At 42.9% G+C, this 13,363-nt stretch overlaps 1 protein-coding gene across 2 annotated transcripts in view; it reads right to left on the reverse strand.

The window, feature by feature from the left end:
- The window catches only part of GFRAL (GDNF family receptor alpha like), a 269,983-nt gene that overhangs the window by 29,441 nt on the left and 227,179 nt on the right, over positions 1-13,363 (reverse strand). For both annotated transcript variants that reach the window (XM_069726751.1, XM_069726753.1), the window contains one exon: positions 12,859-13,109. In XM_069726751.1, coding sequence (XP_069582852.1) covers positions 12,859-13,109 — 251 coding nt within the window. The remainder of the gene's footprint in view (positions 1-12,858; positions 13,110-13,363) is intronic.

Here is a 13,363-nt window from a genome sequence, read left to right on the forward strand (position 1 = left end):
GGTTTTGAGCACCTTGATGGGTGCAGTTTTTAGAATGGTGTCACACTTGGGTATTTTCTATCATATAGACCCCTCAAAATGACTTCAAATGAGATGTGGTCCCTAAAAAAAAATGGTGTTGTAAAAATGAGAAATTGCTGGTCAACTTTTAACCCTTATAACTCCCTAACAAAAAAAATGTTGGTTCCAAAATTGTGCTGATGTAAAGTAGACATGTGTAAAATGTTACTTATTAAGTATTTTGTGGGACATATCTCTGTGATTTAGTTGCATAAAAATTAAAAGTTGGAAAATTGCGAAATTTTCAAAATTTTCGCCAAATTTCTGTTTTTTCACAAATAAACGCAGGTAATATCAAAGAAATTTTACCACTATCATGAAGTACAATATGTCACGAGAAAACATTGTCATAATCACTGGGATCCGTTGAAGCGTTCCAGGGTTATAACCTCATAAAGGGACAGTGGTCAGAATTGTAAAAATTGGCCCGGTCATTAACGTGCAAACCACCCTTGGGGGTAAAGGGGTTAAATTTGACACAAAAGAATCTGCAGAACTAATAATGGGCTAAATAGTTGCAAATTAAATTTAGGAATGAGATAGCTAAGATTATTGTCTATAAATTGATGGTAGTCTCACGTGCCTACCTGTATACTAGCCGTACCTGCCTCCACATGCCAGTGCCTGCCTCTATACCAGATGTACCTGCCTGCACCTGTCAGTACCTACATGTATACCAGCCATACTTGTCATACCTGCCTGCAGTTGCAGTGCCCACCTGTATAACAGCCGTACCTGCCTGCACCTGCCAGTGACTGCCTGTATACCAGTCATACTTGCCTGCGCATACCAGTGACTTCCTGTATACCAGCTGTACCTGCCTGTGTCTGTTTGTATACCAGCCATCCCGCCAACACCTGCTATTCCTGTGTCCTTGCTGTGCCAGCCTATACCAGCTGAACTTTCCTTCTGGGTCGTTACAGCTTCTTGCCCCATTGGGGTCAGCTGCTATTAGTCGAGCTCTGTCCTGGTCTAGCACCTGGTGTCTATCTGGAGCCATATCTAACCCCACCATCAGGGGCTCTAGTGAAAAGTCAAGTGTACACCTAATTACACATATCCAGGCTCTCTTTGGATCACGGCACGGTGGTTCCGCCACTCCCGTTACAAAAAGTGTCACCTGATTACCTCTGAATGCTGAGCACAGCACTAGAATAACTCCAAAACAAAGATTAAATAGCTATTCACAAAAAATCCCTATCCTTAGGATAAAGGATAGCTGAGTGATCATTCATGATCTGATCGCTGGTACCCCCATTGATTTCCAGAACTTAGCATTGGAATTCAAAGAATGAGGCTTTGCAGGTCCATCTTGAATGTGGGAGAGGTGCACATGTTCAACCTCCACTTATATGTCATTGCATTAGGCAGTTCCATAGGCAATGAATATAGTGGCGGCCAAGCATACGAACATGTGCACTTGTGCTCCATTTAGGATTGAACTGCAAAGCCTAGTTTTCACCCCAGCAGTCAGCAAGCTATTCACTACCTTGTTTAATAGAGATACTGTGTTAGTTGGGTAACATCATTTGAAAGGGATTGTCTCCATGTAACAAACTTTTGTCCATAGACCGATTGACATGTTAAAAAATCAAGCAGCATTGCCCAAAAAATGTATACCACTGTTATTCACAAAGCAGTCAATTTCATCACTAAGAGAATGCTCACATGATCTTGGGCATGGCCACAATGGCTTCAATCTAATGAACTGTAGATATTACATTACTTTATAGTACAATCAATCAGGAGGAACAACAATAGCCTGCATAAAAGCAGAAGTAGAGAACTGAGCAGTGATTTTGTGATTAATCTGAATAGCTCACAGCTTAGCAATAGAGATAATGAGAAACAAAACATTAAACACTGAATAAATGTTACAAATAGTGTTTTTGACAGGAAGCAGAGAAAAACAGCTATCCTCTGTTGTCACAAGCAATATAGGTTCAGGTTACTTTGACATTACTATGGGTGCATTTGTGTTAAAGCTTTTGAAAGGAGTTAGATATAATCCTAGAAGAGTGTCATATATGTTATGTCTAGTGTTGAGCGATACCGTCCGATATTTGAAAGTATCGGTATCGGATGGTATCGGCCGATATCCGAAAAATATCGGATATCGCCGATACCGATATCCGATACCAATACAAGTCAATGGGACACAAATATCGGAAGGTATCCTGTAATGGATCCCAGGGTCTAAAGGAGCGGAAACTCTCCCTCAGGCCCTGGGAGTCAGCGGCTTGTGATTGGTCGCTGAGCGGTCAAATGACCGCTCAGCGACCAATCACAAGCCGCGACGTCATCGAAGGCCCTTAACGCGCTCATTCTTTGCAACGAAAGCATGGCGGTTGCAGTGGTGAAAACCAGGGCGCGTCAGAGGTTGGGTATATAAATATTTTTTATTTTTATTCTTTATTTTACACATGAATATTAATCCCGATACCGATTCCCGATATCACAAAAATATCGGAAATCGGTATCGGAATTCCGATACCGCAAATATCGGCCGATACCCGATACTTGCGGTATCGGAATGCTCAACACTAGTTATGTCATAAATGTCACATTTTTAAGGCTTTAAAATATAATGCTCTCAGTGTGAAAAACAAGATAATCTTGTACTTATGATACATTTTAATGGCTAACAAAAATAAAATAAATGAGGTTACAAAGCAAGCTTTTAGGACTTTTTAGGTCCCTTCCTCAGGCATGGTATAACAAAGTGTCTGAATAAACACAAATATATGTACAAACAAACAGCAAAAAAAGAGGGACATGGTATAATAAATTAACAAACAAACTGAAACTCAGAGACTGAATCCTTAATAGGATTAGATTAGTGGTGTGAAAGTTTTATAGTCCCAATATTCAAGTGAGGCCCGATGCCCTGAACTTCTTTGGAGCAGATTCCACAGATTCTGTAGTGAGTCATACACCTTATACATGTTTTCTACAGCACCAAGGAAAAAGTCCAAATGGAAAGACAAAATTTGAGTACACTTACTGAAAATGTACAGCAGAAATTGCAGCATTTCAATACAATACTGCAGTCACACCTAATAGTAGCGTTGAACTGGGGTATCAAGGGCCCAACAGTAACACTGACTTTGGGGGGTCCACTTTTCACCTGCAAACAAATATTACACTACCATCATTCACAAATTTATCTAGATCTCTATGAAACAAACTGGGTAGTTTGGATAATGAATGATGAGATGCTTCTTTTTTCTGCATAGAGTTTATCAAGTGAATTATGCCAAGTACTGTCCATACAGTGGGGTTGGGAACCCAGATCTGCACAGAGGCCCATTGGGGGATTCCCCTGTTACCCTATGGGCCAGTCCGAGCCTGCCTAATAGACAACAGAAAAAAAAATCCACAGACTTCGACTGAAAGCAGGATTCTATTCCTGCACCAGTGAAGTTTATCATAAGCACAACAGCATGAAGTGCCAGAAGGACACAGGTACAGTCAACTGTGTTATGAATTTGTCATCTCACATATCCACCAAACTAGAACTCAGTGTGCTATCCAGAGGTCTCACATTTTGTCCTATGAAACCTCTAGACAAAACAAAACTTTGTAGTGACATGGAGCAATATTTCGGGAGACTGAGACTTAAGGAGTTCTTTGATGTTAAAGAAGACTTGAGGCTTCCAAGCAGCCAAACACGTCACACTAAAGTACAAGAAAAAATCTGACTGGACACCTCCTCCTGGCCGCAACACCATTTTGTACCAATATATCGACTCATTTAGACATTTGGTGCAGTCCATGATATTGGAGAAAGAAAGGAAACTCCTAACATCAGTATGCAGGAGAGAAGGGCAATTGACAGCCTAAAAAACTACAAGGAGATCACTATTAAGCCTGCAGATAAAGGTGGTGTCATAGTCCTTCTGAATTCAACTGACTACATTAAAGAAGCACACAGACAGCTGACGGACATACAGTACTACACCAAACTAGATGATGACCCAACTCCAAAATATATGAGGGAGTTGAAAAGAGTCATCAGAGATCTGTGTACAGATTCCACATACCTTCTGGACTTTATCCCTGAGAATCCGAAGACAGGAATGTTCTACATGCTTCCCAAGATTCATAAGGTAGGTAATTCAGGAAGGCCAATCATCTCAGGGGTGGAAACACTCACTAAAAAAATCTTAGGATGGGTAGAAAATGTCCAAAAACCGCTGGTAAGGAAGACAGCCAGCTATTTACAGGACACCAAAGACCTTTTTTAAAAAGTTATCTCCAATAGGCCCTCTCCCTAAGAATACCATGTTAGCCATCATAGATGTGAAATCCCTATATTTAAGCATCTCACATGAAGATGGACTATCCCCCTGCCCAATGTTTCTTGAAGCTAATGGGATACCTTCTGAATCTGTATTAAGACTAACCAGATTTATCCTTACACACAACTTTTTTCTTTCAGACAGAAGCTATATACTACTATGGGCAGCAAAATGGCGACCTTTTCATGGCTAAACTGGAAAATGACTTTTTGCATCCTGCTCCATCAAACCCTTGGCTTATTTACATTATATCGATGACATCTTAATAATCTGGACTGAGTCTGAACAAGAACTTCTGAAATTCCATGACAAATTAAATACATTTCACCCCACAATAAACCTGACATTGGATTACTCAAAAATGGAAATTAACTTTCTGGATACCAACATAAAAATTCAAAATGGTTCAATCCAGACATTGGTGTTTCGGAAACCAATTGACTGTCCCAATTTCTTTTTATGACAGAATCACTGACTGGGTCGATCAGGGAAATGCTGTAGATATAGTATATCTTGACTTCAGCAAAGCATTTGACAAAGTATCTCACACAATCCTTATTGAAAAATTGACTAAGTATGGAATGGATAAGGCAACTGTTAGGTGGATTCATAACTGGCTTAGTGATTGGACCCAAAGAGTGGTCGTACATGGTTGCACATCCAGTTGGAAGAATGTCACAAGTGGGGTACCACTGGGCTCTGTCCTGGGCCATGTACTGTTCAACATCTTTATCAATTATTTAGATGAAGGAATTGAGAGTAAACTGATTACATTTGCTGAAGACACAAAACTAGGAGGGATAGCTAATACTAGAGAAGAGAGAGAGAGGATTCATAAATAAACTGGAGCACTGGGCAGCAACTAACAGAATGATTTTTAACAGGGAAAAATGCAAAGTACTACATCTGGGCAATAAAAATGAAAAAAAGCATATACAGAATAGGAGGAATAGGGCTAAGCAACAGCATATGTGAAAAATACTTGGCTATGCTAATAAAGCACAGACTGAACAAGAGTCAACAATGTGATGCAGCAGCAAAAAGGGCAAATACGATTCTGGGAAGTATTAACAGAAGCATACAGTCTAGATCACGAGAAGTCATTATTGCCCTTTACTCCTCTTTGGTAAGACATCATCTGCAATACTGTGTCCACTTTTGGGCACCACATTTTAAAAAAACATCAGCAAACTGGAACAAGTTCAGAGAAGAGCAACCAAAATGGTGACTCGTCTACAAACCTTGTCCCATGAGGAATGTTTACAGGATTTGGGAATGTTTAGCTTGCAAAAAAGAAGACTGAGAGGAGACTTAATAGCTGTCTACAAATATCTCAAAGGCTGTCACATTGTAGAAGGATCATCTTTATTCTCATTTGCACAAGGAAAGACTAGAAGCAATGGAATGAAACTGAATGTGAGGAGACACAGATTAGACATTACAAAAAACTTTTTGACAGGGTGATCAATGAGTGGAACATGCTGCCATGAGAGGTGGTGAGTTCTACTTCAATGGAAGTCTTCAAACAGAGGCTGGACAGACATCTGTCTGGGATGATTTAGTGAATCCTGCTTTGAGCCTGGGGTTGGACCTGATGACCCAGGAGGTCCCTTGCAACTCTAACATTCTATGATTCTCTGATACTATACCTCAGATGGTACAGTTTCCACCCAAACACATTAACAAATACATTAAAAAGTCCAAATCCAAAGTCCACGTTCTCCCCAAGTGTGCCTGCACATGGTCTGAATAAATGACTATCGCACAAGAGACTGGTGAGTGCATTTTTGTTTTTTCCTTCCTTTGGATTTACATATTTTGAAGTGCACTCAGCATCTATAAAGGGCAAACATGGCACAGCAGCGGCATTCAGCAGCACTTTACATCTGAGGAGGTGGTGATACACAGGCACAAGAGTGCTGTGGACTTTTCTTATTTTGCTACATTAAAAAGTCCATCGTCTACAGTCAGGCTCTAAGATATAATTGTATCTGATCCAGCCCCACGGGACAGGAGGAACATTTAGCACATCTTAAAAAGACATTTTTAAATTGAGGCTACCATCTCACCTCCATTAATGATCAGATCATTACACCCACAAGGATCCCTAGAAATCTATTACTTCAATATGGAGAAAATGAGGAAAATAATTGTGTGCCTCTGGAACCCACAGCTTGAAGTACTGAGAAAAACTGCTAAAAAACTTCGCCACATCTTACACAAGCATAATCGGCTTAAGACGATATTCAAAGATCCTCCCTTGCTTTGCTACAGGCAACCTCCAAATTTAAGAAACTTCATGATTCAAAGTTCAATACCCTCAGCTACATTGAGAGGAACTTATCTGTGCAATGTGAAGAGCTGAAATATCTGCACTCATGTAGAGCAGGACTATAAGATTCCCTGGATATTTATATGTTCTTCTTCCAATGTGATGTATTTAATTATGTGCACTATATGTCCTGTTGGGGGCCTCTACTGTATATGGGAAAAAAAGGACAGAAACTGAGAGCAAGGTCTCAACGCCACACAATTGCAGCTAAAAAAACCCTTCACAGGTGGTCAAACATTTCTGTGGTCCAGGACACAAAATAAACAATATGAAAGTTGACATATTAAAGAGCAATTTTAAATCACAAAAACATCACAGGGTTTGGGAATACAAACATACTGAAGTCTTTAATTCCATCCACACAGGACTAAATCTGTCAAAAAAATGTATTACTCACTACTAGTGTTAAGCATTCCTATACTGCAAATATCGGGTATCGGCCGATATTCGCTGTATCGGAATTCTGATACTGAGTTCCGATATTTTTGCGATATTGGATACCGGAATCAGAAGTTTCCATAGTTCAATGATGCACTATAATGGAGTGGGGGTGGTGCGTGGGCGGAGACTGCGTGTGTGTGTGCAGAGTCTGTGCCTGACCGTGGGGGGTCTGTGCGTGCCTGCTGGGGCTCTGTGTGAGCTGCGGGGGCTGCGGGGGCTCTGTGCCCACCTGCCAGAGCTCTGTGCATGCCTGCCAGGGCTTTGTGCGGGCTGCCGGGGCTCTGTGGGGCCTGCCGGGGCTCTGTGCAGCCTGACGTGGCTCTGTGCGGCCTGCCGGGGCTCTGTGTGTGCTGCCAGGGCTCTGTGCGGGCTGCCGGGGCTCTGTGTGGCCTGCAGGGGCTCTGTGCGTGCCTGCCGGGGCTCTGTGCAGCCTGCCGGGCTCTGTGCAGGCTGCCGGGGCTCTGTGCGGCCTGCCAGGGCTCTGTGTGGCCTGACGGGGCTCTGTGCGTGCTTGCCGGGGCTCTGTGCGGCCTACCGGGGCTCTGTGCGGGCTTCCGGGAGTCTGTGCATGTGTGCAGGCATCGTCTGATGGGACTACAAGTCCCATCGGATGATGCCTGCAGCAGTGACAGTAATTGACACATTAGCCAATGATGGGGCAGTAGTAGTCCCATCATCCGGCTAATGTGTTGAATGTAAAAAATAAATACTACATACATACTACATACATACTACATACAGAATACTACATACATACTACATACATAGTACATACAGTACATACTACATACTACATACATACAACATACATACTACATACATACAACATACATACTGCATATTACATACATACAACATACATACTACATACATACAACATACATGCTACATACATACAACATACATACTACATACATACAAAATACATACAACATACTTTCTACAAGCATGCTACATACATACTACATATAATACATTCATACATTACATACAATGCATACATACAGACATACAGTGCATATAACATAGAGTACATACTCACCATCACTTGTCACTAGTGTTGAGCGATACCGTCCGCTACTTGAAAGTATCGGTATCGGATAGTATCGGCCGATACCCGAAAAGTATCGGATATCGCCGATACCGATATCCGATACCAATACAAGTCAATGGGACACCAAGTATCGGAAGGTATCCTGATGGTTCCCAGGGTCTGAAGGAGAGGAAACTCTCCTTCAGGCCCTGGGATCCATATTAATGTGTAAAATAAAGAATTAAAATAAAAAATATTGATATATTCACCTCTCCGGCGGCCACTGGACATCACCGCGGGTAACCGGCAGGCTTCTTTGTTTAAAATGAGCGCGTTTAGGACCTGAGGAATGACGTCGCGGCTTCTGATTGGTCGTATGCCGCCCATGTGACTGCCACGCGACCAATCAGAAGCCACTACGTCATTCCTCAGGTCCTAAATTCCAAGAATGAGGAGTTTAGTGCCTGAGAATGATGTCGCGGCTTCTGATTGGTCGCGTAGCGGTCACATGGGCGGCACACGACCAATCAGAAGCCGCGACGTCATTCCTCAGGTCCTAAACGCGCTCATTTTAAACAAAGAAGCCTGCCGGTTACCCGCGGTGATGTCCAGGGGCCGCCGGAGAGGTGAATATATCAATATTTTTTATTTTAATTCTTTATTTTACACCTCACTATGGATCCGACACCGATACCCGATACCACAAAAGTATCGGATTTCGGTATCGGAATTCCGATACCGCAAGTATCTGCCGATACCCGATACTTGCGGTATCGGAATGCTCAACACTACTTGTCACTTTGTTCCCCGAAGCCAGTGTCATCTGTAAAAAATATGAAAATAACAAACAACCAATATACTCCCTATCCGCAGAAATCCACAAGTGTCTCACAACGATCTCCCGTGGAGAACAGCAGCATCAGCTGATGCGACCACTCTCCAGGGTCTCCAGGAATACAATGATGGGAGGAAGGTATCCTTCCGCACTGTATGCCTCCGCCGCTGTAAAAAAATAGTCCCTAGTCCCCCTCCTCCCCGGACTTCAGAATGGGCAGCGGATGCATTGAAAAACTGCATCCGCTGCCCACGTCGTGCACAAATTTCACAACGTGCGTCGGTATGTCGGCCCGACGCATAGCAACAGACCCGTACCGACGCAAGTGTGAAATATTAATGAGCATTGAATTTAAAAAATTAAAAAAATGAAAAAAAATGGCGTGGGCTCCCGTGCAATTTTCTGAGCCAGAGAGGGAAAGCCGACGGCCGGGGGCCAATATTTGTAGCCTGCTATGAATATCAGCCCGCAGTTGTCTGCGTAGCATTTACTGGCTATTAAAATAGGGGGACCCCCCAAAAAATGACATGCGGTGCCCCTATATTTTATAGCCAGAAAAGCTACGCAGACAGCTGCGGACTGATATTCATAGCCTAGAGAGGGACCATGGATATTGGTCCCCCATCTATAAATACCAGTCCGCAGCCACGTGTAGCGGTGGGATATGGGGTAATAAGGGGTTAATATCACCTTGCTATTGTAAGGTGACATTAAGCCGGGTTAATAACGGAGAGGCGTCAATAAGATACCTATCCAATATTAATCCAATAGTAATAAAGGGTTAATAAAACACGCACACAAAGTATTTTAATATTCTTCAATTAACCATACTTACCATACTTCAGCGCCTGCAAACAACGTAAAATATTAAATCGTATACTACTTGTCCGCCGTCGTCCAATTAATAACGAGTGTCCCACGACGATCTCCCCTATAGAACAGTGACATCGGGTGATGTCACTGCTCTATAGGACCGTCAGTGACACACTGACAGGAGACAATGGCTCCTGAAGTGCATCACTGAGAGGTTACCTTAGGACAAAGTCTCACTTTATGGCAATTGCTGCGTGGGAAAATTTCTCACACAGCAATGCCAAAAGTGAGACTAGGGACTATTTTTTTACAGCGGCGGAGGAATACAGTGCGGTAGGATACCTTCCTCCTGTCATTGTGTTCCTGGAGCCCCTGGAGAGCGGTCGCATCAGCTGATGCTGCCGTTCTCCACTGGAGATCGTTGTGGGACACTCGTGGATTTCTGCGGACAGGGAGTATATTAGTTGTTTGTTATTTTTATATTTTTTACAGGTGACACTGATTTCGGGGATCAAAATGACAAGTGATGGTGAGTATGTACTCTATGTTATATGTACTAAAGGTCTGTATGTATGTATTGTATGTAATGTATGAATGTAATGTATGTAGTATGTATCTTTATTTATTTATTTTTTTACATTCAACACATTAGCCAGATGATGGGACTACTACTGTCTCATCATTGGCTAATGTGTCAATCACTGTCACAGGCATCGTCCGATGGGACTTGTAGTCCCATCGGACGATGCCTGCACAGACCCCCAGCAGCCCGCACAGAGCCCCGGCAAGCCCGCACAGAGCCCCGGCAGCCCGCACAGAGCCCCAGCAAGCCCACACAGAGCCCTGGCAGGCCCCACAGAGCCCCGGCAGGCCGCACAGAGCCCGGCAGGCACGCACAGACCCCCAGCAGCCTGCAAAGAGCCCTGGCAGGCACACACAGACCCCCGGCAGCCCGCACAGAGCCCCGGCAGGAACACACAGACCCCCGGCAGCCCGCACAGACCCCCGAGATGCCCGTACAGATCCCCAGCAGGCCCACACAGACCCCGCCCACACATACAGACACGCACAGTGTCCACCCATGCACCGCCCACACTCTTCCCCCCTCCGGAACAGGATGTAGAAGGATAGAAAGGGCTTATCTACATTCCAATATTTGTGTCCCATCGACTTGCATTGGTATCGGGTATCGGTATCGGCGATATCCGATATTTTTTGGATATCGGCTGATCCAATCCAATACCGATACTTCTTCATATCGGAAGGTATCGCTCAACAATACTCACTGCAGAATATGAGGAAGGTGAGGGCACCAGGCCTCTGATCTCATTTGGATATTGGGACTATAACACTTTCACACCAGTAATCTAATCCAATTAAGGATTCAGTCTCTAAGCTCAGTTTGTTTGTTTATTTAAAGGTTCATTTATTATATCATGCCTCTCTTTTTTTTGCTTATTCTTTGTGCAAAAATTTGTGTTTCTACAGAAACTTTATTATACCATGCCTGAGGAAGGGACATAAGAAGTCCCAAAAGCTTCCTATCTAGCATCATTCATTTTATTTTTGTTAGCCATTAAAAGGTATCATAACTACAAGATTATCTTGTTTTTCACACTGAGAGCATTATTTTTTTCAACTGGCTAACACAGTACCAGACCCCTTTTTTCTTTTACCATTTGAGGCTTTGCAATACTTACAGTTTTAGGCAAATTGTTTCACTGTGGATTGCATTTTTGGGAAAAATGTGTTAAAGATGGCAAACTCGAATTTCAAAAGATTCACTCATCTCTAGTTGCCATTAGTTACAGAATAAATTGCTGGCATTACGTTTGGATTTTAAACAAGAAATTGGGTAGATAAGTGTATTTGCTGTATGCTTAATGTTAGGGCTAGTGGAACGCAGCAAATAATAAGAGAGATGGTATAAGGTGCGTTCGCAGCCTGGGGTTCACCGTGCAGAGATGGAACCTGCTGCTGAGTAATGATGAACTATATGGCGGTACAATGAGGATACACACATGGGTTAGCTTCACCCTGTATAAAAGAAGCAAACCCTGTTGCATCACTGGGCCGCGGTACCACACAAAGAGCGCAAGCAAGTTGTCACAGAACTCAATCCCAAGACTCAGGATTAGAGTTCGCCTAGACCACTTGCGCTCAACACCGCTAGTGGGTGTCAGTATATAACTTAAATAGTAATTTTTATGCACAAGAGTGCATGCAGTGCCACTCTGGTGGATGCCACTAACCACCCAGACTTGGGTAAGGAAAGCGCTCTAATAGTGCACGGCGCAGCACTAGCAGTCACAGCAATAGATGCTGTATCATGTGTTAAGACGCTGATGGCTCTGTCAGGCACTAGATAGCAATCATCCTCCTTACACGAGCAGTCATACACAAGGGAGGGGATGATTAATGAGCGACTTTCACACATCAACACACACACGTTTTCAAGCATACACTAGAGCAAGGCTGAGCGGCCCTGCAAATCTTTTATAGCAGCAGTGCTACAAGACCTACCAGATGGTCCAACAGGAGATGCAACAGGACCTGAGCATGTGACCCCCGACCTCCAATGGGAGGTCGTCCCGTGGGCATGCTCATTTTGGAAAAGCAGGACCAGAAAGACCTGCTCGCTGCTGATGAGTGCTGGCTACAAAGGCAGAGCCTGGAAGAGCAGCAGCAACCAGTCGCACAAGTATCAGCCTGAGCCAGATGCTGGGACCAATGTCTCTGCTGAGCAGGCTCCACTGCGGCTGGAGAAGAATGGGAGACTGCAGCGGAGATGGCTTGAGATTCCCCCTGTGCTGAGGCAAGACCCTAACACTAAAATCTGTACTTCAAAACTGTTTTTATATTCTCTTATTAACACAGTCTATTTTTTTTTTCTTTTACTGTGGCAGAAACTTTTCTGTCTACTTATTTATTAAAACAGTGTGGTAACTTTTGCATTTCATTGTAGGATAAACTACACTTTATATGGGCTTTATTTGCCCTGTGATAAAAAAAATGCTTCAAAGCAATCTGCTTTCCAACTTACTTAAACAGGATTTGCTGTGCAAAATGTGAGAGAACAATTCACACAAATGGTATTCCTCATTGTAAAGTCCACTGTTGCACACGCATGGGATTTGAAGCTTTGTCCCCAGAGTACGGATATATGCAGCACGGCATTCATCACTTCCAGAACAAGTCATGTCTTCTTTGTGTAACCCAAGCAAACAGCTCTTATTATTGCGACATCTGCTTACAGGTTCCCAACAGTTTGATTGATATATCCCATATCGTTCTCTGTAGAAATAAAATTAAATATTACATTCAAAAGCATGCTAATTTAGCACACTAATAAAAGCTGCTGAAAGCAAAAGTATATACTATTTGATATATTTCTACAACGAAGTGTAATCAGTAGAATTTATAAAAAAATATCTTACTTCACTGCATTTTATCATGTTGGAAATGTTAATAGAGGTACAGCAAGATGAAACAAAATATTCTACATATACAGCTCCAGCAAAAATTAAGAGACCACTGCAAAATGTTCA

Source organism: Ranitomeya imitator, chromosome 5 (genome assembly GCF_032444005.1).
Source record: "Ranitomeya imitator isolate aRanImi1 chromosome 5, aRanImi1.pri, whole genome shotgun sequence".
NCBI lineage: Eukaryota > Metazoa > Chordata > Amphibia > Anura > Dendrobatidae > Ranitomeya > Ranitomeya imitator.